Source organism: Syngnathoides biaculeatus, chromosome 2, assembly GCF_019802595.1.
Source record: "Syngnathoides biaculeatus isolate LvHL_M chromosome 2, ASM1980259v1, whole genome shotgun sequence".
Classification (NCBI taxonomy): domain Eukaryota; kingdom Metazoa; phylum Chordata; class Actinopteri; order Syngnathiformes; family Syngnathidae; genus Syngnathoides; species Syngnathoides biaculeatus.
In genome coordinates this window covers 1,371,284-1,393,638 of record NC_084641.1, presented here as the reverse complement: position 1 = coordinate 1,393,638, position 22,355 = coordinate 1,371,284, and the positions used below count along the sequence as shown (strand labels likewise).

Below are 22,355 nucleotides of genomic sequence, written 5' to 3'. Positions count from 1 at the left end.
CACCCACCTCCTACTAAAAGGAGCATTTTGGAAAGCTCCAGAAATATACAGCTTCTCATTGCACACTAGACTGTGATCTAATGATGAAACACTGATAATGTTTGAAAACAAAAGTTTCACCTGATGCAATAAATTGGCTTTGAAATTCAAAGAAGAAATACATTTTATTTTTTGGAAAGTATTTATTTGGTTTAGGGTTTGTGTCATCAATAGGAAAGAGCTTTCTGCTCTATATCCCCAGTCATCGCAAACATTCCGCTTGGCAGACTCGAATGTGTCAGGGATGTATCTGTCTCGGTTCAGTAGATTTTGTTCTAGTAGTGTACTGTCCATGAGTTTAAAGTATTTCTTATCAAAACTTCCACTCCTGATAATTGGTGTTCCTCAAGGGTCGACATTGGGCCTGATTGTATTGCAAATCTAAATTTACATCACTTCTTGTTGGAAGCTGAAATGTTCGTGTACAGGATAGTTTAGACATCAAGACAGCTCTTGAACTGTGAAAAAGTATTGGCCCCCTTCTCAATTTATTAGATTTTTGCATACTCTTCCCAATTTAACATTCTATCAAATAAATCTTATTATCAGAGAAATACAGCCCGTGGACTTTTTAAACGGTGATTTCATTTATTAAAGAAAAGACTTTTCAACGGTACCTGGCCATTTGTGCAAAAGAGTAATTACCCCGTAACCTGTTAAAACATGTAACATGTTAAAAGATGATTTATATGTTGCTTATCACAATTTTTGGTTTGTTTTCACTGATCACATGCAAGCCTGATTACCACCAAACCTGTTAAATCAAGAAATTGCTTAAACTGAATCTGTCCCAACAAAATCATGTTGGACAAAAGAACTGGAAAAGTGACATAACCCCCCCCCCCCCACACACACACACACACACACACACGCAAACAAATAAATTAATTGTCATCTTTCACTCTGGAAAGAATGCAAATGCCACTTCTAAACCTTTAAGATTACAGTGAATCCTACAGAGAGCAATTATCCTCATGTGGAGAAAACATGGAACAGTGGTGAACCTTCCCAGGAGCGGCCAGCCTCCAAATAATTACTCAGAGAGAACAGCAATGACTCATCCAGAAAGCCACAAAGGAACTCAGGACAACTTCTAAAGAACTGCAGGCCTCCCTTCCCTCAGTTAAGGGTTATCTTTCATGACACCACAGCAAGGAAGAGACTGGGCAAAAATGGTATCCATGGCAGAGTTCCAAGGGCAAACCTACTGCTGACCAAAAAGAACATCAAGGCTCATCTTTTTCAAAAAGAGGATGTTATATAGACAGATAAGATGAAAGTTGAGCTTATTTTAAAGGTGTGTCTCGTTACATCTGTCATAAATATCGCACAGAAGTTCAGAAAAAGAACATCATACCAACACTCAAACAAGGTGGTGGCAGCGTGACGGTCTTCGGCTGCTTTGATCTTGCAGGACCTGGACAAATTCCTGAAAGAGAATGTTCAGCCATCGTTTTGTGACATCAAGATGCAGCACACTTGGGTTCTGCAGGTGGATAACGATCCAAGACATACCAGCAAATCAACTTTTGAATGGCTTAAAACAAAATGAGCACTTTGGAGTGGCCAATTTAAAGTCCGGACTTGAATCTGTTTGAAATGCAGTGGCATGACCTTAAAAAAGCCCATTCATGCTCTGCAAGGAAGAGTGAGCAAAAATATCTCCACAGAGATATGAAAGACTGATTGCCAGTTAGGAAAAAACACTTGATTTCAGATGTTGTTCCTGAAGATTGCCTAATCGGTGACTACGTTTAAGGGGCATTACTTTTTCACACAGTGCCAGGTAACCTTTTGTTCCTTAAAGAGTATGGAATGTCTAATTTCTAACGCAAATGATCTCATCCCGACAAAAGTATATATTCAACTGTTCCATAAAATGCATATCCTGTTCGATGTTTTTGCCAAAAACTATAAGTGTTTATGAATTATAGTCCGCGAACTTTGACCTACTTTCTCTTACCTGGAAAATGACTCATTTTGTGGGCGGGCCTCTGATGTCACAAATTCTGGGATGGGCTGTTTTGGAAAAACGATAAACTGGGAGTCTTTTGTCTTCATGCCGAACAAAAACCCATTCGTTTGGAGAATTCCCCAGTGATTGTAAGCTAAATCCAATTCGTAAAAATGATTTATGATGTTGATTTTGCTTTATTATTATTATATTATGACTTATTTGTGAAAATATACCAACTTAGACAACTGTATGTTATCGGCTTCTGTATGTTTTGCAATTTCAGCATAAGACCGAAAACTTTGTATATGCATTCAGGATATCGAAGCCTTTAGTATTTATCAGTTTATGACTAACTAAACCAAACAAGGACTTCACAAACGCTTGCCAGTCGATATTTCCAACACGAGGCATATCCTCAACAAGGGGTATGACTGCTGTGTCGGCATCTTCATCATCAGCTCCTTCGTCTGAATTCGAACGTGCTGTCAAACTGGGTCAAATTGATAGCCTTAAACGCCTTCATAAAGCTTGTATTCTTCACCGTCTTCGTGGGACCCTTCAGAATAATGTTCATCGCTTGAATTATCGGAAAATTCATCGGCGTTCTTACAGTGTATTCCTACGGGATTCATGTTATTGTCACAATGTCCTGCGTCACGCCCCTGATCAGCTTTCTCCTCCACATTTCCGTCCTTTTCTGGCGGATACAGCAATGTGCAATCATTTGTTGCAGATCATTGAAAAATGAAAATGTTTCCTTCATAACGGATTTAAGATTCATATTCAGCATAAAAACTGTATAATATGAGCAAAAAGCTGCATTGTGGTCTTCCATTGCCTTTAATGAAATCACCATTCAAAAACAGCATTTTAGCTTTACCTTGTTTATAGTTGTATGATATTTACTTTACTTACTACACTATTTATGTGTTTTATGATGGGGTTAAACGATGCAAAATTATAAGAATTTGAGAAGGGGGCAACATCCCAATAAATAGTCTTTTACATACTCTGTAAAACACACCCGCATCAAAATGGCGGATTTTAGCTTCTGGAAATTGTATTTACAAATGTAGTCTCTGAACTGTTCCTTTGTCAGTGTGTCGTGCTCTTTTTTTTTTGTTTGTTTACTGCAGCCATAATGTTGAAACTCACATCTGGAAAGGCTTTAATTGGTGGCTTCCAACAATTATTAATTGTTTGTGTGTGTGTGTTTGTGTAGCACTGCGTGGGTGCTGAAGCGTGTGAATCCTCTCAGCATTCACCATAGGGGGGGTTGTTTTCATGAGGTTTAAAACCAATACTCGGGGAATGACTTCGGTGTGTGTAGTTCGTCGCCTTCAGTGTGTGCGGTCAGTCTTTTGTTTTCACCGGTGTACACGACCGCGCACAGCACAGCCGTAAGGAGATGCACGTCGACAAACAATAATGTGCGTGCGCGTACTTTGGGCACACGCGCGTGCATGCATGCCACTCTTCTGTCTCTCTTCTCATCTGGTCAGGCCCTCTAGCTGGTAATCTGAGCATTGAGATTAGAAAGAAAAACAGCAGGGAAGAATGTCTTTGGTTGAGCCAACGAGGAATTTACAATGGCCTTCAGGCTGCTTTGACCTCTCCCTCTCGTTCTCTCTCCCACTCCCCCTCTCTCTCTCTCTCTCTCTCTCTCTCTTTCTCACACATATACATAGCCAGATGACAATTTGATTTCTTCTTATCATAGAGATCTCATTTTATCACTAGGCATTACACGATCAGGATTTTTGGGGCCAATCAACAATTTCAAAAAAGATCACCGATCCGAGCACACAATGGAGCAATGTGTCTTGTTCATTTACTGTACATACTTGTGTACGGTATACTAAGTATCTTCTAAAGTATTGTCTAGCCAGGTCATGTACACTAATCAGTTAGGTCAAATCAACATTACATCATGACAGAAATAATGGGTGCTAATTTACTGTAGTTAAACTACTTTATTGTTAATAAATTACCACACACCTACCAAAACTTTAGAGCAGGGGTGTCAAACTCAAATTCACAGTGGGCCAAAATTTTAAATTGAACAAAGTCGCGGGCTAAGGTTGAACAAATGAACCTTTTAATATGGAACCAAACAATTGTGTAATACTTGTAATACCGGCGGGCCAGCTCTAAAATTAATTTGAAATTGCCTTGCGGGCCAAATATAATTACACCGTGGACCATATTTGGCCCATGGGCCAGAGTTTTACACCTATGCTTTAGAGCATGAATAGAATGTTGGCACGTGTACATACAACAGTTAGTGCTAGCACTAGCTTTCTATGCTACCTAATGTGTTTTTGTGTTTTTGCTGGTACTATCCTATAAAACGTATGTGAACATACCGTAAGCAAACTTAAAATGAACATCCTCTACCGAGCACCACTGACCAGCACTACATGTCTCCCCCCCTCCGCCCCCATTTTGTTCTTATAATACATGTTGCTGTGTTTGAGTTGACAAGATAAAGCCCAGTGATCACAAAAGATAGAGTGGTATTCAACTACAAGATTTTATTGCAGTCGTCTGGTATAGCAAAATCGTGAAAGACCAAATTTGTCATGGAGTCTGATCCAGGCATTACGTGTTCTCTATCTCAGGCGTGTTGCCTGTCCCACAACGCCAGTGTGATTTTTTTTTTAAATAACTTTATTGGCAGTCAGATATTTACAGTACAACATCAAAAGGCACGTGGTAAGGCTAAAAGTAAACTACCTTTCGGATTCAAATATACTGTACAAATATGCCGGCGTGGCGTAAATGTCATTTGCAGCACCGATGAATAATGTTATTGATCGGACCGGGGAATGATGACATTAAAGCCGATCGTCCGAAAAGCATGCTAAATGCTAAAATGCTAATTATCGGCCGATACCAATCAATTATATGACATATAGACATGCTAGAGTCAGCATCAACACTGAGCCAAAAAAAAAGTAATTAAATGATGCCCGTTTTACTGTTTTACCTTCACAGAGTGAGTTGACTTCATGTCAAGTCGTCAAGTCATGTCACGCTATTGCTCTTAGCTGGAGCTCCCAGTTGAGCAAAAGTTTCACAAAGTAGTGCAAATATGTGAAATGAAAGGATTTGACACGACTGCTGTGCACTCGTTAGCTATATTAGTATGTTGGCCTGACGTTTTTACACTTAATGTGCCCTTACTTTAATCACCATGATCTGAAAGTTTGCAACGACTTTGGCCATGCTTTCTCCTTGCCGTCGTCCTTAGCTAACAAACATTTATGCTGCAAATCACATTGTTGTTTCTCTAAATATGTTGATCTTAGCGACAGTAATGTTAAATAGCCACTGACTAATGATGTAGGCCAACCTAAACGCTTAACTCATGTCACGCCTGAAAACTGTTGCATATAGAAACAAGATGTTTGATACGCTCCCATCTGTTTCTCTGAGTACCTCCATCTTGAGCGGATGTTACCACATAGACATTCATTGGAGTTTTCATTTCAAGATGGGACAGCTGTGTGGATACACAAGCCGGACCAGATCCCCCTTGCTCCGTCACAGCCGAGCAACCTTTCTTCCTGCTGTAGCAATAAGTGTATGCTAGGGGGGAGGCAGACGAAGGGGACAGGTGTTGGGGACAGGAGGTGCCGTGTGGCCCGGGGGTGTGGTCAGGTGGTTCGCACACCTGTCCCTACTTGCGCAAGGGGGTCCAGTTACACACATGCATAGACAAGTGTGCACATGATTCTAGTTCAGGAAACATGCATGATCCTTGTAACTAACTCACAAAAAAAAGAAGTGTGGTTTTTGGTCTTTGTCACCACAAAGCTCAGATTTGTCGTGCTTGATCCTGAGGACCCGGACCCAAACTCAAAAAGCTCTTTGCAGAATATTTACTGTGCTGATCCTAAATGTGTAAAAGATGAAGTCATGTGACATAAAGAAGCTTTGTGGCACTATAGGACAGCTCACTAAATACATTGTTACTTTAAGATACGAGCTGAATTTGTTCTCAAATACATGTACTGTACCTCAAATCGTCTTTGAAATGAAATGCGATTAATTTGGTCCCAAAACAACAACAAAACATTATGTAATGTGTTTTGAGATAAATAGCATTCTATAATATTATACTTTCTTTAAAAAAATACCATAATGATTCAATTTCAAAGTAGCCATATGAATTGAAGAATTTTCATCACATTTTAAATCAATATAATGTCCATTGTACTGCTGCTGCCTGCCTTGTCCACCTTGGAGCAGTATAAGACAAAAAGACAGATGTAATGCATAAGGACATGCAGAGTGTAGTTGCTCAGCTCCTGGCAGAGGATAAAGAATATCTTACTGTGAGTACTGGTATACTGAATTTCTAAATGTTTTGCTGCGTCATTTGTGTTCAAATATCAATTACTTAACCATTTTGCATTATGTCCTAGCACGAGCATCAAACTCGCTAACTTAAGGCTCAGTTGTGTTGTCGTTGTAACTCGAGGCACCGCAGTAATATATTCTTCCTGCCACATTGAGTGATCTCAATTTACATTTGAAGAGTTTGTTTTCAAAACGCGACATTGGCATTTTTTTTTTCAGATTTACGAAACTCGCGCCAAAGTTATTATTATTATTATTAATTTTGGCGCGAGTTTCGTAAATCTGAAAAAAATGCCTACGTCGCGTTTTGAAAAGAAACTCTTTATTTGTATTATTTAAGGTTAAATATATCTGAGAAGAAATCATGTGCCCCTTTTAAACAGTGTAAGCGGACACCAGAGTGTGTGGCACATGCTGCGTTTGTGTAAAAACGTCCGGGACGGAGGAGACAGGCGTCTGGGCCTGGGGTGTGGATTTCAAGCAGGTGCATTTGCCTCCCTCGTAGCTCCTCCAGGGAAAGGATGGAACGAGACCAGGCGGGAGGAGAGAGGGAAGACAAATCTCTGCTTTCCGCGCTCGCCCACACACGTAACGGCAAATTCAAAGGTTGATCTGCACCCGCCTGTGCCCCCCTATTCAACACCCCTCTCTCACTCGCGACCGTATTCTCGGATGAGTGGAATGTGTCAGGACAATAGAACCGTCCCCGTCCTTGGGTCGCGGCCCCCTCGGGCCCACACAGGTCCTGACAGGAGAACAAAAGTGCACCTTGCAGCTCTCACCGCCGCGATTAGCACCTCAGGGGCAAATACCTGAATACCTGCGATCAATAAGGAGGAGAGAAGGAATGACAGGATGACACAACACGGGGTGAAAAGCGGGTGGGGGGGTGAATAAAAACATTTTCGCTCAGACGCTTCTCGGCTACCCGCTGCCAAATGTAACACAGACTCACTCAGAGGTCCAAACTAAACACAGGCCAGTCTGTTGTCTTGCACCCTGTGTCCTCCTCCGCTTTCCTTCATTGCAGAACTACCATCTTTATTCTCTCACTTCATCTGACGCCATGCAGGTTGCAGTCTTTCACTCACACCTTGTCATGCCTGCATGGCTCGTGTGCATGCGCACATGTCAGGAGCAGCCACAAATGCAGTGACAAATGGATATACACTACAGTTTAGTTTTAAATCTGCGTTGCGTTGGAGGTAAGAACATCCTCAATTGTGCTTTTAGTGTGAAATGAAATAATTCACACACGTTTGTCCTCTGAACATTTTAAAAGGTTTCAAAAAGTACTGTATATCATTGATGGTACACTGCAGATGAATTGGAATCAATATCACGAACAAGCGCCCTTGGTGTCCTCATCAGAATTATTGAATCATAAAAGTGAAGCAAAATGATGAAACTCTGAAGTCTTATGTTAAGTTAGCAAACATTGGCACACATATCAGACTCTTTTATGTTGAAATATCTACTGATAGAAAAAGGAAGGAGTTTTTAAATACCTTGTATGCTCTTTATTGAAGCATACACAGTTATTGTGCAGGTGGAGTCATCTTTACGAAGTGAAGATCCGCCATCTACTCATTAAATGATAACATGAGACAAAAATGTCCACCCTATTCAGTAAGTTCATGTATTGCTGCTTGTGTGTACATTGGCACCTTGAAGTTCATTTATTTATGGTTCCTTGACTCATACAGGTTTACTTTTGTGAATGTGTGTTAAGATCACCAACGTTGTGGTGAATAATAATGTATGTAAGTAATGTAATAATAAATCTATTTTGGTGCATCAGAGGCTTGCGACATGACTTTGTTTCACCATTCCACTGTAATTACTCGGGCGTTTGACTTCATTTAACCAATCAAACGGAGCTAGGCAGTCACATGACTGCACACAATCCCCGCTGCCCCCATCCCACACCAAAGCTACATTTTTAGAATGACTCATTCACGTGGTAGAAATCTATATTTATCTTTTTATATTCTATATTTATCTAGCAGAGAGACTCCAGCCCACCCGTGACATGGGTGAGGATAAGCAGTAAAAATTCATGGAAGGTTAATGAAAATAAACACCTATATCATGTGCTGATATCCGTGTCTGACTAAAAATGGCATTTCATCCTACAATAACGCCACTTAAAATTTGATAAAACACAAATGCCGTTTTCCACCCAATCCCTCCCTGGTGAGCCTATCAGGCGCTTTCACAAGTGGAGGCAAAGAGAGTTAAATAAACATTTCATGTGGCCGAATTTGCTTTATTTTATCATACCTTAAAAAGCTTGAATTTGTTATTGTGGTTAAAGTGATGTTATTTAGCAATAGCTGAAGTCGCAGGACTATTTCTTTAATATTTTTGTCTGTTTGAGGTTTATGCTCTGAATAAAATGAATAACAAATCAAAAATTACCAGTTACTCAGTACCTGTGGCGTACTTATTCTTACTCAAGTATTTATTTGGAAGGCCCATTTTTATTTCAACTTGACGCATATTATTGTAAAGTAAATTTTGGATACCCAACCAAACTCTTGTTTTATCCAAACATTTACCAGAAGCTCAGACCGATGTATGTTATTTGTCTTTTATGCTCATCATACACTAAACTGTGTACAAATTCATTCTTATTCTTATTCTTTTTCTTTCAGCTTGTCCCGTGAAAGGTCGCCACAGCATGTCATCTTTTTCCATCTGAGCCTATCTCGTGCATCCTCCTCTCTGACATCCACTGTCCTTATGTCCTCCCTCGCAACATCCACCAACCTTTTCTTTGGTCTTCCTCTCGCTCTTTTGCCTGGCAGCTCCATCCTCAGCAACCTTCCACCAATATACTCACTCTCTCACCTTTGGAGATGTCCAAACCATCAAAGTCTGCTCTGTTGAACCTTGTCTCCAAAACATCCAACTTTGGCTGTCCGTCTTATGAGCTCATTTCTAATCCTATCCAATCTGCTCACTCCTAGCGAGAACCTCAACATCTTCATTTCTGCCACCTCCAGTTCTGCTTCCTGTTGTCTCTTCAGTGCCACAGTCTCTAATCCTTACATCATGGCCGGCCTCACCACTGTTTTATAGACTTTGCCCTTCATCCTAGCGGAGACTCTTCTGTCACATAGAACACTAGACAACTTCTGCCAACTGTTCCATCCCGCTTGTAGCCATTTCTTTACTTCCTTACCACACTCACCATTCCTCTGGATTGTTGACCCCAAGTATTTGAAGTCATCCACTCTCGCTAACTCTTCTCCCTGGAGCCTAACTCTTTCCCTTTCCCCCCTCTCATTCACACACATATATTCTGTGAACAAATTAATTCTCCTGGGAAGAATTTCTAAAAGATTTTGGCGTGTGTGCGTGTGTGTGGGTTTGTGCGTGTGTGTGCGTTAGCATGTGTGTGTGTGTGTAAATTTCTGGCACTTCAGTTACAATTCGAGGTCAGAAGTCACTGACGTTGAACACGAAGGCCTGCAGGATAATTGAAGGCCGCAACTTGACCCTGGGTATAACTATGACTTTCTTTCTACATGTCTCCTGTTAAACAAAAATGTCTTTCACCAAATACTACTCTGAATCTTGGAACCATAATGTTGTCCAAAAGAAGATTGGGTGTAAATTAAGAGGTCTTAACTCGTTCATTATTTAGGTGTTATGTCACCTTAGCCTCCCTTAGATTGCAATACAGTGAGTTGTTGGAGACAATTCAATGGAAATACAATGATGCTCTGACACTAGGCCTTCTTTTCACACATCATCTGTTTACTATCACAGGGTGTTTTGCTCATCCTCTCCCCTTTGACCCTATGGGACAGAAAAGGCCTGTATTGAGAAGGAAACAGCACCGGGCACATCACACTCACACACAAAGCCCATTGAAGAGGACAGCAGGAGTGCAGAGGTGGACAGGAAATGGTGCGTACCCCCTCCATGAGGCGATATCCTGTGCTTGGGTAGAAGTATTCTGGATTGCTACATGTGAGCTGCAGTTTGTAGCCAGGTGTCAAGCATGCATATCAGTGCCATCGATGTATGCTTGATAATGCTTTATCAAGTCCAGAATTCGAATGTACCCTAACGAGCATGGTCTGTTTTTGCCAAATTGCTCCTGAACAGCAGCAATAAATAAATAAATAATAAATAAATAAATAAATACATAAATAAATACATACATAAATGCATGTATACATACATACATACATAAATAATGTATATGTTTTTTAATGGATCCCAATGTTCCATTAAGGTGCAAGTGACCAGACTTTTCTTTTTTTTTTGTAGATACGAGCTGTCGTCAAGTTGATTTCTTGCTTGGAGTTGAGTCTAAATATTTGAGATACGAGTGCTCTACGCTGGTAGTGAACTCAGCTCAATTCACTTCACAACAACCATCAGTTTAGCATAGTGAATACATCTTCAAATTGTTCACAGCCACTCCCAGTTCAGGTTAACTCAAACTAAACATCAAACAAAGAGATTGACACATTTACATTTAGCACATTTACACATATAGTCGTAAAGCTAGCACATAATGGGAAATGCTATGGATATGCTAAGGAGCATCTATAATATCATTTTGCTTTAAGAAAGATATTTGAACAAAAACAGTGTAGCAACTCATGTAAATATAATATTACAATTCACCTCTTTGCTTAAAAGAGCAATTAATACTACTGGAGATTAATGAGTCTCTAACAGTAGTTGAGTAAAACTCTTCGTTTGTCTGGGCGAATGCATTATACTGCGGCCTAGTGGCCGAGCCTCACACACCAAAAGGAGCTGCAATGGATTACTCATACAGTGTTTTGTTTTGTTTTTCACATTCTACTTAATTAGGTTAGTACTACCGAGGACCCTTGCTAGTCACACGGAAAAGGGAGAAGACCGAAGCCTGAATTGCAAAAATCCACATAAAAAATTATGCCCATTTTATCCATCCATCCGTGTTCTTAGCCGCTTATCCTCAAGAGGGTCGCGGGAGTACTGGAGCCTATCGCAGCTGTCAATGGGCAGGGGAATGGTACACCTTGAACTGGTTGCCAGTCAATTGCAGGGCACATGGAGACAGACAAGCGTCGCACTCACAATCACACTTACGGGTAATTTAGAGTGTCCAATTAATGTTACATGTTTTTGGGATGAGGGTGGAAACCGGAGAGCCTGGAGAAAAACCATGCAGGCACGGGGAGAACATGCAAACTCCACACATATGCATCCATGATGGAACCCGGGACCTCAGAACTGTGACGCCAATGCTTTACCAGCTGATCCACCGTGCCGCCACGTCCAATATTATATTCCATAAAATGTTTTTGGGGCGAGGCTGGGATGGATTGATGTCATTTCCATTTCAATATGGAAAGGTGATTCAAGACACAAGTGTTTGGAGTTACAAGCGCATTTGCGGAATGCATTAAAATCGCATCTCAAGGCACGGAATTTTCAGATGTTGACATTGTGTAACAGCACTACAACTCGGAAAGAAAACTTGAAACTTTAACCCAGTGATTTAACACCCCTCCACCGCCCAGCTCAAATGTTATCCTACAGTCAATCAACGCCACAAACCTGCGTGTTGTGCAACATGCTGTACTCTGGGGGGGAAACCAGCTCAGCATCCCTTCAAAGACACACCCCCACCCCCGAAAAAAAAAAATCACCCAGTGTGTGCACATGCATCCACAACAGCAGGTGCTTCATTTCAGCACTTTTGGGAAAGCACTCCAAGTGTCTAAACATTACTGACGGACCACTTCCTGGGAAGCAAACGTTACTACAAAGTCTGAAGACCAAGTCAAAGTAAAAGTGAGTGTCATCGCAGTGTACTAGAAGTAAAATCTTTTGAACCAACATTTATCCTTAACTTAAATGAACCCTTAATCGTAGCTCTTCAAAGTCACAATGATTGCGCAGAGTCAGTTTTCGTCTTCATCAGTGCTGCCCTCAAGATCACGTCGACCAACATCGGCGACTGCTTCCTCGTCCGATCTGCGAATCTGATCACCAACAGGGATCCTCGCCGATTCGATGCGTTTTATGACATCAGGTCGCCTGGACTTTTTCATACAAATATCATATCATATATGACACTCACTATCAAGCACAATCGAAGCGATCATCTCATCAAGTTAACGGGTGCGGACATGTTGGAGGAGCTACAGTATGTGACGTGACAATGGAGATGACTGCATCAGCAGTACAAGGCGCATGTGACACTCATCGCTTTCGGAAAGGGAAACTTTATTTTTGACAGCATGAGAGTTGCTTGGTTTTGCAGGGTGAAGATATTCACCGTTGAATGATGATCTTTCTGGTTTTATTTTCGTTTGAATGCCACTCGTCAATTATTCAGTGAGGAATTGTATTTGTTGTGTCGTCTTCCTGTGCTAGTGCTGGTTCTCACATGGATGTTAAATTAATTCAAGACTCTAATTTGCTATGTGTGTGATTTGCGTGCCTCACATTGTCGGTTCTGTGATGGACAGGCGACCGTCGTGACCCCCGTGAACCCATGGAGGTTCAATGATACGGATGGTCGTTATGAAATTATTAGGCAGCCATTGCAATCCTTCATTGTGAACATTCTCAATGAACGGCAATCCCCCTTTTGGTCACAAGTGCTTCTGCGTAACGCTATTTCCTGTTTAGGGAAAATCAGATTATTACTTTTGGCCAAAGCACAGCAGACGGAGTCGCAGTCTCTGTGTGACACGTCAGTATTGTATGTCTGTCACTAATGGCTCAGGAATGTCACATTCGTCAGGGGCTGCATGTGTGACACCGCCAACAATAAAGCACTTTGAGGCAGACAACACGATATTCCAAACGCGGCCGCACACCCACACAGCAGTGACCTCATCGCCTCAAAGCGACAAAGTGACAGATTGCCTCTTATTGCACATCTCAAAGTGTCAAGTGTGTTGGATTCTGGTTTTCGTTTGAAAAGAAGGCTCGTAGTTAATGCAAGAAGTCCATGATGATCAAGTCACGCACTTGCTTCAGATGTGACTGTCGTCCAGACGGGCACATGCATGTATAATCTTTCCGGGGGTGTTTACATTGGGCAAAGTAAGTCATGCAATCTGAGATGCAGCTTTCTGACTCTGACCCCCGCACCCCACTCACACACACACACACACACACACCTCTCATCACTGGCCGCTATTGCAGGAAACACGTTGTTACCTCACCAAGACACGCTGGCGTCAGTGTGTGTGGGTCAGGAGGGCAGCGGGGGTTCGGAGACACATTGCTGCCATATGTGGGGCTCCCATGTTCGCCTTCAGCTGTAACCACTCAGCGCACACTTCCTCCCAAAGTTCCTCCAAGGTAACAAGAGTTTGTGGAGCAGATGGCCGCGCAGACTGAGACGATGCGTCTCGTTCTCACGCCCGTCCACAGGCTGCCTCTCTCGGGCACGTTTGTCGAACTCGCTCGGGCCTTGCTCGCGTTTCCGGCTTCATCTGAAAGCAGGAAAGTGTGTCATTTTTATTATGCTTTCAACACAGTTGTACTTGATATAAAATGGCTGAGGGAGCATTTGATGGATTGTGGTCTTGGTTTTAACAAGTAGAACAACCACCACTCATTCAAAAAATCAAACCTGTTTTCTTTTCAATTGTTCACACAATTGTGAACACAACAAACTCAGCTCTATTACTTTATTTAAATGAAATGAACAAATTGAGAGTGCATAAAATGCACAAACATAAATTGATTATGATTCTGTTTGGACTTTAAAAAGTCAGGAAATTGGCAAAAATGTTGATCCTTGTTTTGCAAAGAGCAGATGTTTGCATTTTTTTAATAGCACAAAGTTGATGTGTGCTTTCGTTGTAAAATCTGACGTTTACTTTTAAGCAGTTGAATTTTCTTATATTTGAACACGTCAGTTAATTTCTCTGAATGATTATTTATTGCACCCGAGTGGCTGCTGACAAGCGAGTGTATCTTTGCTTATACTTGTGAATAAACATCACGGAAACATTCATCCATTTTCCGAGCCGCTTATCCTCACAAGGGTCGCGGCAGTGCTGGAGCTTATCCCAGCCAATTTTGGGTGAAAAGTGAACTACATGCTGAACTGGTCGCTCACCAGTCACAGTCATTTAAATCTTTAAAAAAAAAAAATCATATTCTTGACCTGAACCTTAAATTTAATCCAGAATTCTTTTTTTGTTAGGTTACAGAAAGCAAAATAGTCACTGTTTTGTATTTTGAAATTTGACTGAAAATCTAAAGAACAAATGCTACATTCACACAAGCATATCTCCTTCGCTCACCCGCTCACTCCTTGCGTGTTGTCCACGTGCGCCTCGACATGCACGCTGACAGCCCGGCAGGTGTGTGCAGGTGCTCCCCCGATCACTCACCATCCCGCAAACCCACCCACTCTCCCACAACTCCATCTTCCCATTGAGAACCTGTCGCATCTGTCCTGATCATCTCGTTTGGAGTCGTGCGTCGATACAATGCTTGGTGAAAGGTTCATTAATATCAGACCATGTTGAAATAAACTAGATGACAAGAAGGGGGTGGTTTTTGTTCTCCATACAACAAAGCTTTTATTTATTTACATGTGGCAGATGGGGGATGGGGGGTGCACAAACTTGATGGGGAAAATTTTAAAAAATGTGATGTCAAAACATTACAAATTTACAGAGCATTAAGACACCAAAGAAATATTGGTGAAGCCAAACTAGGTCCTTTGGTCAAGGTACAGTGGTCCGGTCATCCGGTACCGAGAAGGTGGGCGAGCAAAGGTCACCTGTTAGCCACCTTCACGGGCAGCTGTCTCAACACACACACACACACACACACACATCTTGCCTTCCATAACAAGGAATGGCATCCAAGCATACGCACAAAAACACACCCAAGCAGCTGCAGCGTGGCCAGAGTCCCGGACCGGCCGGCACCGAAGGGAATTTCCTGGGGTTTAACCGCATGTCCAGCTGCTCTCATCTCATACACACAGTCACTGATGACAGGCCGCGGATACCCATTGTGAATCTCAGCTCGGAAATCTTTAAAAAAAAAAAAAAAAAAAAAAAAAAAAGGCCCTCAAGTTGCAGTAGAAAAGTCCTCAAGGTAGAAGTGGAGCCAAGGGGAAGGCTCCTGGGAATGTGTCTCAGTCTACGAGGTGAGGTTGCCGCATCCGGTGGCGTTGTGTTTGTGCAGCAGAGACATGCGGCTGAAGGTCCGCGAGCAGGAGGCGCACTGGTACTTCTTGACTTCCGAGTGGGTCTGCAGGTGCGCCCGCAGGTTGGAGCGGTCAGCGAAGGCCCGGTTACAGTGTTGGCAAGCAAATGGGCGTTCACCTGAAGGGGCAAGGAAAGGGGTGCACTTTGAGCTTGGAAATGTAGGAATACATCATTTATGGGCTACGAAAAAAAGAGGGAGAGAAAAAAACCAACCTGTGTGTGTCCGGATGTGTCCCCTCAGCAGCCACGGTCTGGAGAAGGCTTTGCCGCATGTGGGGCACACGCAGGGCAACGTGTGGGAGCGGATGTGCATCTTCAGGGCGCCCAGGCTGGTGTACTCCTTGGGGCAGTGTTTGCAACGGAAGGCCGGCCGGGACGCCGGGGATTCGGCGGGCGGCGACGCCACGCAGGGGCGAGGGGTCTGGTGGCAGGACAGCGCCGAGACGCTGCCGTAGCTCTTACCACAGTACACGCAGAGGTAGACGGGTTGGAGGACATCCGGGCTGGGGGCGTCTGAGGAGCGGCTGTTGTCTTCCTCTTCCTCACCGCTGCTGCTGAAGGGCGAGCTGGTGAGGTCCAGAGGCCCGAGTGGGGACGGAGGGAGGGATGCCGGGGTCATGGGGGTAAAGGGAGTGGCTCGGGTGCCCTTGAATGAATCTGAGGGGTAGCAGGTGAGGGCAGAACTGAGGTTCTGGGTGGGAAGGTCAGCGCGGGGGAAGCTTTCCGGGACAAACGCTGCCAAGACATACAGAAGGACATCCGAAATGGATTCAAAGTGAAAACAAAAACACATGACCAACCATAATCAAGTTAAATGTACAGTACAAAGAGCGCCGTGAACCTAACAACACACTAATCTTGTTTTCATTCTTGGGAGACTTTTTACACCTTTCAAAACGTTCAAACATACCACTTTGGCTCTCCAGGAGGCTGTCTCGGTAATAAGGTTTCCTGCTGGAAAAATATTTCTTGACAAGGAAGGAGCGAGGCATGTTTTCGATAGAAATGCAAGGTAGTTCCCACGGAGCGTCCTCAGGTGCGGCAAGCGTGCTCTTTTTCCTTTTGGGGGTGGGGGGCCTTGTTGTGGAGTCACGCGCGCACACACACACACAAATAAGAGCCACGCCAACATCCACGCAAGTTCGCAAAGTGTGCTCAGGAATCACTGCGCTGACGCCTCCTCAAATACTTGACCAGGGAGGAGAAACTCTAGCGTGGTGGGTGTATGGATGGTCACGCCCGCCCCCAGCCCCCGCCCAAAGACACACCCAATGGTGTCGGGGCGCCACTGGGAGGCCGAATTCGCCACAGGTGCCCCCGGCCTGCTGCAAATCGCAAATCTAATTGCGCATTTCACGCTTCTGATGGGCCACTCTTGACCGCTCACACCCTCGGGCTGCATGAATACAGTCGACAATTGAGCATTGGAGAAGAAAAGAAAAGAAATGTCCTTGCAGACTTTAACTTCTGGACACAATATCAATTCCGTTTAAAGTTGGTTAAGTTTGATCGTCCCCTGTCGGCTGATTTGCTGTGTAATACAACGCAATAGGCTCTTGTTGGTAATTTGAGTTTTTTTTTTTTTTTAAGATCCGCATTTAATGATAGCTTTTGTGTGAACTCGTTGCTCGGGGGTCTTTTACGCACCCTAGTGAGTTTTAATGAAAACGCTTTTTTTTTTTTTTCGCTCGCTCGTCTCAATACAAAACCCGCAGTCAACTTCTCAGCGGGGAATGAAACGTCTCCACACAACAATAACAAAAAAAAAAAAAAAAAAACAAGGAGGCGCTGAATTTGCAGTGAATGAACGACCCGTCGATACAAGAGGCAATCATCAACTCGCTTGGAAACATTCTGGCTTAAGGCAGCGTGAAATGTGACGAGGATGCTTGTTTTCTGGGATCTTTGAAGAGTGCACACAAGTGACCAATAAACATTGAGCTCTTCAACATTGTTATAAAGGTAACATTGCAAAAAGAGCCTAAAGCTGGTGGGAGGTTGAGCATTGAGGAGGGCGCGCGCGGGGGGTGGGGGGGATGCACCTGTCCATGGGCGCCATTGTCACTGCATGCCCAAAAAGTTCACACGTCGTTAGACGCTTGTTGACGCCGACGCCGCGGAGACTGGAGGTCAAGGGGGCAGCACGCTAATAAAAACAAAAAAGCAAATAGCGAAGACACGCGTGAAAGTAATCCCACTTGCTCGTCTTCTGCTGCTGTGGTGGACTATATGACACTGCAAATGGTGTTTCTAGCCACAAATAGGAGATAGATTAGATGCACTCTAGAGCATTATCTATCCGGTGTTTTCATTTATAGGACACAATGGAGCGTCCACACACGGGAAGTGAAAACGTCTGATTCCACAGTGGTACATTCGCTTTGCTTTGGCCTCAGATGGACTGCCGCCGATTTGTGCTGGCCAAATTGACGTCTTGAACCAGAGAAGACATGAAGACTTCAAGTTTTCAGCTCAGGACAGATGTGTGGCTCCTTTGACGGGCGTACAAATTTGTTATGAGTCAGCGTGGAAATAAGACATTTAAATACAGAACCAACGGCTACAGCAAGGCGGCCTGAACCCTTTCTCACACTTTATGGAAAAAAAAGGAAGAATGGTGGACACCCCATTTTGTGTTTTTGAAACATGCTAAAACCAACTGAGGTCAACATTTACTAGGCACCTAAACATCAGTCTGTTGATCACTTTTTTAACGAGCAAAAAATTCTGTTTAAATCTCAGTTTCCTGGTGACAAAGCACATTAAGTATCAGTGTGATAACGGGTTATAGTTTAATTCAACTTGTTTTTTACATTTAAAAACAAAGTAAAAAGTGTGATATCTACATTCTTTAGAAATTTTATTTTTCTTCCAACATTTGTACGTTCTTATAACCAGGTGGAATTTGATTACTGTGGGCCTATAAAAAATGTGCAGCAAGGCACAAATGGTCCTTTGAACACCACTGGGCCACACTCTTAAATTGCTTTCAAAATGTATGTCTCCAAATCTCCAGATTTTTTCTTCTTAAATTGTTGATAACATTGTACATACTGTATCCTGATCGTAGCTTGGAAGTTACTAATCATCGAATTTTGACCAATTGCGGCTATAAAAGCGAGTCACATGAGGAAAAAGTCACGTGAATGCATTTTTTAAAAATACATTTACTATTTTATAAAAACTAAATACTGCATGTGTAAATGAAACTGCTGTAGTTGTGGGATTTTCATTTTTCACACTATCCAGAAGCATCGATATGATACGTTTTAGTGAAGCAGTCACAAAAGACCAACTAAAGCAAAATGAATTTAAAAGGATGTAACAATGAATTCCTTTTTTTTGTTGTTGTTTTTTTTTTTGGGATAAAAAAAATGTTGAGCTACGTGCTGAAGGCATTCCTTTTTTGCAGTCTGTGTGCTGTGAAGAAATCAAGATTTTGATTTTTTTGTATGCAGGTTGCAAAGGCCCATGCGAGCTCTAACTGAGCATATTTTACATATAAAAAACAGATGGATGGCTCTTGAATAATCACCCAAGTGCATCGTTATCATGCATCACATTGGGGTGACAAGCACTCAACAGCATTTACATTTGCACACTTGTCTCTCCAATTGTAGCGTCATGATTGCCTCAATGAATCTGAAAGAAAAGCCTGGTCATGTTTTCATCTTGAATTCTTTTCATGGGTCACTCTGAATACTTTTCTTGTTGACTGTGTTCAAGTTGGACAAAGACTAGACCGAGCTGGAGCTAGACGACTATATGATTATCATCATCATCATCCCGTTTGGTGGTTTTGCATATGCATGTAGTCGATGGGCAGTTGCGAGGTGTAAACCCAGCAGGAGCAAGATAAGAGTTATCCCGAGGAATGCCATGCACACTCCCACATGCAGAGTGGAACCGCTGCTCCAGACCAGTGATTTGCAACCTTTCTCTATCTAGGCAGGGGTGTCAAATTCATTTTAGTATGTGGGCCACAATCATCCTATTTAGACCTCAAGCAAAAATGTCCCCGTTGTTTAAGTGCAAAAGATTCAAAGTACTTTAGGACAATCTTCACTTGTATTTATCTTCTTGCAATTCATAAGCAGACTTAAATTTTTATCCCAAATTGATCTTAACAGTATTGGGAATCAGTGAGCATGCAACATTCAATTATGAATGCTTTGTAATCGTGTATATAAAAATTACAAGTTGTGGCAGTGCATCTGAAAAATAACCCCAAGAAGATTCCCCAAAAAATAAACCTCTTTTGAAGTGAAACTTTTGGCTGAAATTTGGTGATATTCAATGTCAAAACATTTCTTGAAGGAGGTATGTATTTCAGAAAATTGTAGCATGAACATGGCACACCATTTTATGTTAGTGTGGGCCTGAAACTTGTCATCACTTGGCCTTCACAAGTGCATTCATGTCATTTAGGTCAGTGCACCTTCCAGTGGACAAAAATATAATGTGAATATAATAATGTGTTATCCATCTTCACGGGCCAAATCGGACCTCCACACTGGCCCACGGGCCATATATTTGACACCACCGGTCTAGAGTCAAGACAAACATGCAGAAAGTGTGTTTGTGTTGTCCGAACTGAGCACCAATAGCGATGATAAAAGCGCCTCTGCCTTTGAAAAGAAAGTTTGTGACACCAGTCTGAGATTTTACACCATCAACACTATTGAAAGAGCCCCAGAATAATAATGCTTAATAATATATACAGTGGTGGCCTCACGATAGAGTGCTGTCCTTATAAACAGATTTTGTGACAATAATGCTCCGCATTTGACAGCTGCTTTGAAAGGATTTTTTTTTTTACCTTGCACTGTGAATTCAATGAATTCATCCATCCATTTTGTTTGCCGCTTATCCTCACGAGGGTCGTGGGGCATGCTGGAGCCTATCCCAGCTGTCAACGGGCAGGAGGCGGGGTACACCCTGAAGTCGTTGCCAGCCAATCGCAGGGCACATTGAGACAAACAGCCGCACTCACAATCACACCTAGGGGCAATTTAGAGTGTCAATTTAATGTTGCATGTTTTTGGAATGCAGGAGGAAACCAGAGTGCCTGGAGGAAACCCACACAGGCACGGGGAGAACATGCAAACTCCACACAGGGGGGTCCAGAGGTGAACCCGGGACCTCATAACTGCGAGGCCAAAGCTTTACCAGCTGATCCAATGTGTCTCCCAATTCAATGTATTCATTTTAGACAAACATCACAGTCAGTTAAGGAGATACTACTTTGTATTTCATCACAGTAAAGCATCTCATCAAACATACATGGACATCATTTCATCTTGGAGTTGTTACTTTGAAATAATTTCCACGTTTCAACAAGCAAGATGAGCAAACGCCCCCCGCTAACTTTTCCACTGCACACGAATAGATGAACGTATTTATCTTCAAATATGTCCGTCACCAGCAGATCATTAAACGACGCTGTGTAATGTTTGCTATTTGCTCATTCTGCTGCTTCAGCGAAGCTGAAAACAAACAGCCCACGGGAATACTGATTGTTACATGTGTTGCGGCAATCATTACAGTTCAACTTTGGCCTCCAAGGAAAACCTTTTTAGAACATGCTGACAGTCATTTCTGTTATGAAGGACTTGCAAATAAAAAGTAACAGTGTCTCGTACCTTGATCTTAACACACTGGAATGTCCTATTATTGTAGTTGGCTTATCTGTACAGACCCGTGGAGTCAAACCACAGCACTCCCTTGATGTTAAAGGTCACCTAGTGGTCAGTTCAGTCTATCAATCCATAGATCTCCAACCCACCTACAAAAATATCTAGCTTGTAAATTCTGCTGGAACAACCATTTTCAGCCTCAAAGTAAAAGGATGGCCTTGTCTGTGTACTTGAGTCCCTAAAAGGTCAACCAGATTCGGGATAGGAGTCATTTGATGCCAAAGCACGGATTTCAAAAAGTATAAGGACATTTTTTTTCATATATTCTTTGTTAAAACTCATTTGAAAAGAAAAAAAGGTTGTTCCTATTTTTAATTACCTATTGTCATCATTAATCTTCCTACTGAGATGCATGCCACGAGTATACTGTTGAAATTTAACAAAATAAACATATAATTAAAATGACATAGATTCACCTGTTTAAATTTGGATTCCACACTCTAAATTGGCCCCAGGTGTGATTGTGGGTGCGACTGTTGTCTGTCTCTATGTGCCCTGCAATTGGCATGCAAATAGTCAAGGGTGCACCCTGCCTCCTGCCCAAAGATAGCTGGGATAGGCTCCAGCACTCCCGCGCCCCTTGTGGGGATAAGCGGCAAAGAAATGGATGGATGGATGGATGGATGGATGTTTAAATTCGTTTTGCGTTTATTGTTCGTAGAGCTTTCCGTATTTTGCAGTCTGTCGAAGTAGCGTCACGTAGTGTTCGAAAAGGGTATCACAGCCACTGAAATTAAAAGGGAAACTTACCATAAGGGAGCAGCAGAGGACAGTTTTATATTTTTCTGTTTTTTTTTTTTTTTTTCTTTTCGATCAAGTTTTTAGGCAAGCTTTGAGTTCAGCACTGCAAATAATTACAATGGTTGTTGGATCGATACTAAAACAAATTAAACGCAATTTCACTAGTGAGGACTTTGAAAGTTAAAACATGCTGAAATTATTGATAAACATCAACCAAAAAAACTCGTGAAATCGTGTCACGGTAATGAAAAATAAAAACAATGTATTTTTTGGGCAGTGACTATGTGACTATGTATGTTATTATTTGTAGGGAGGGCAGATGAGCAGATGACCTCATAAATAATGCAATTT

At 42.3% G+C, this 22,355-nt stretch overlaps 1 protein-coding gene across 1 annotated transcript; it reads right to left on the bottom strand.

The window, feature by feature from the left end:
• Positions 1 to 14,915: 14,915 nt before the first annotated feature.
• On the bottom strand, positions 14,916 to 16,728 carry snai1b (snail family zinc finger 1b). The gene is made up of 3 exons (XM_061807527.1): positions 16,478 to 16,728; positions 15,781 to 16,302; positions 14,916 to 15,684 (listed from the first exon to the last, which is right to left on the bottom strand). Exons 1-3 carry the CDS (start codon positions 16,557 to 16,559, stop codon positions 15,500 to 15,502), a joined length of 789 nt encoding a protein of 262 aa, XP_061663511.1. The 5' UTR covers positions 16,560 to 16,728; the 3' UTR covers positions 14,916 to 15,499.
• Between the last annotated feature and the right edge of the window lie 5,627 nt (positions 16,729 to 22,355).

Coding starts and splice junctions, on each gene's coding strand:
- snai1b (XM_061807527.1), bottom strand. CDS start 16,559: ATGCCTCGCTCCTTCCTTGTCAAGAAATATTTTTCCAGCAGGAAACCT. Junction 16,303..16,477: donor CCTCCTGGAGAGCCAAAGTG/GTATGTTTGAAC, acceptor ATGTCTTGGCAG/CGTTTGTCCCGGAAAGCTTC. Junction 15,685..15,780: donor ACACATCCGGACACACACAG/GTTGGTTTTTTT, acceptor TTGCCCCTTCAG/GTGAACGCCCATTTGCTTGC.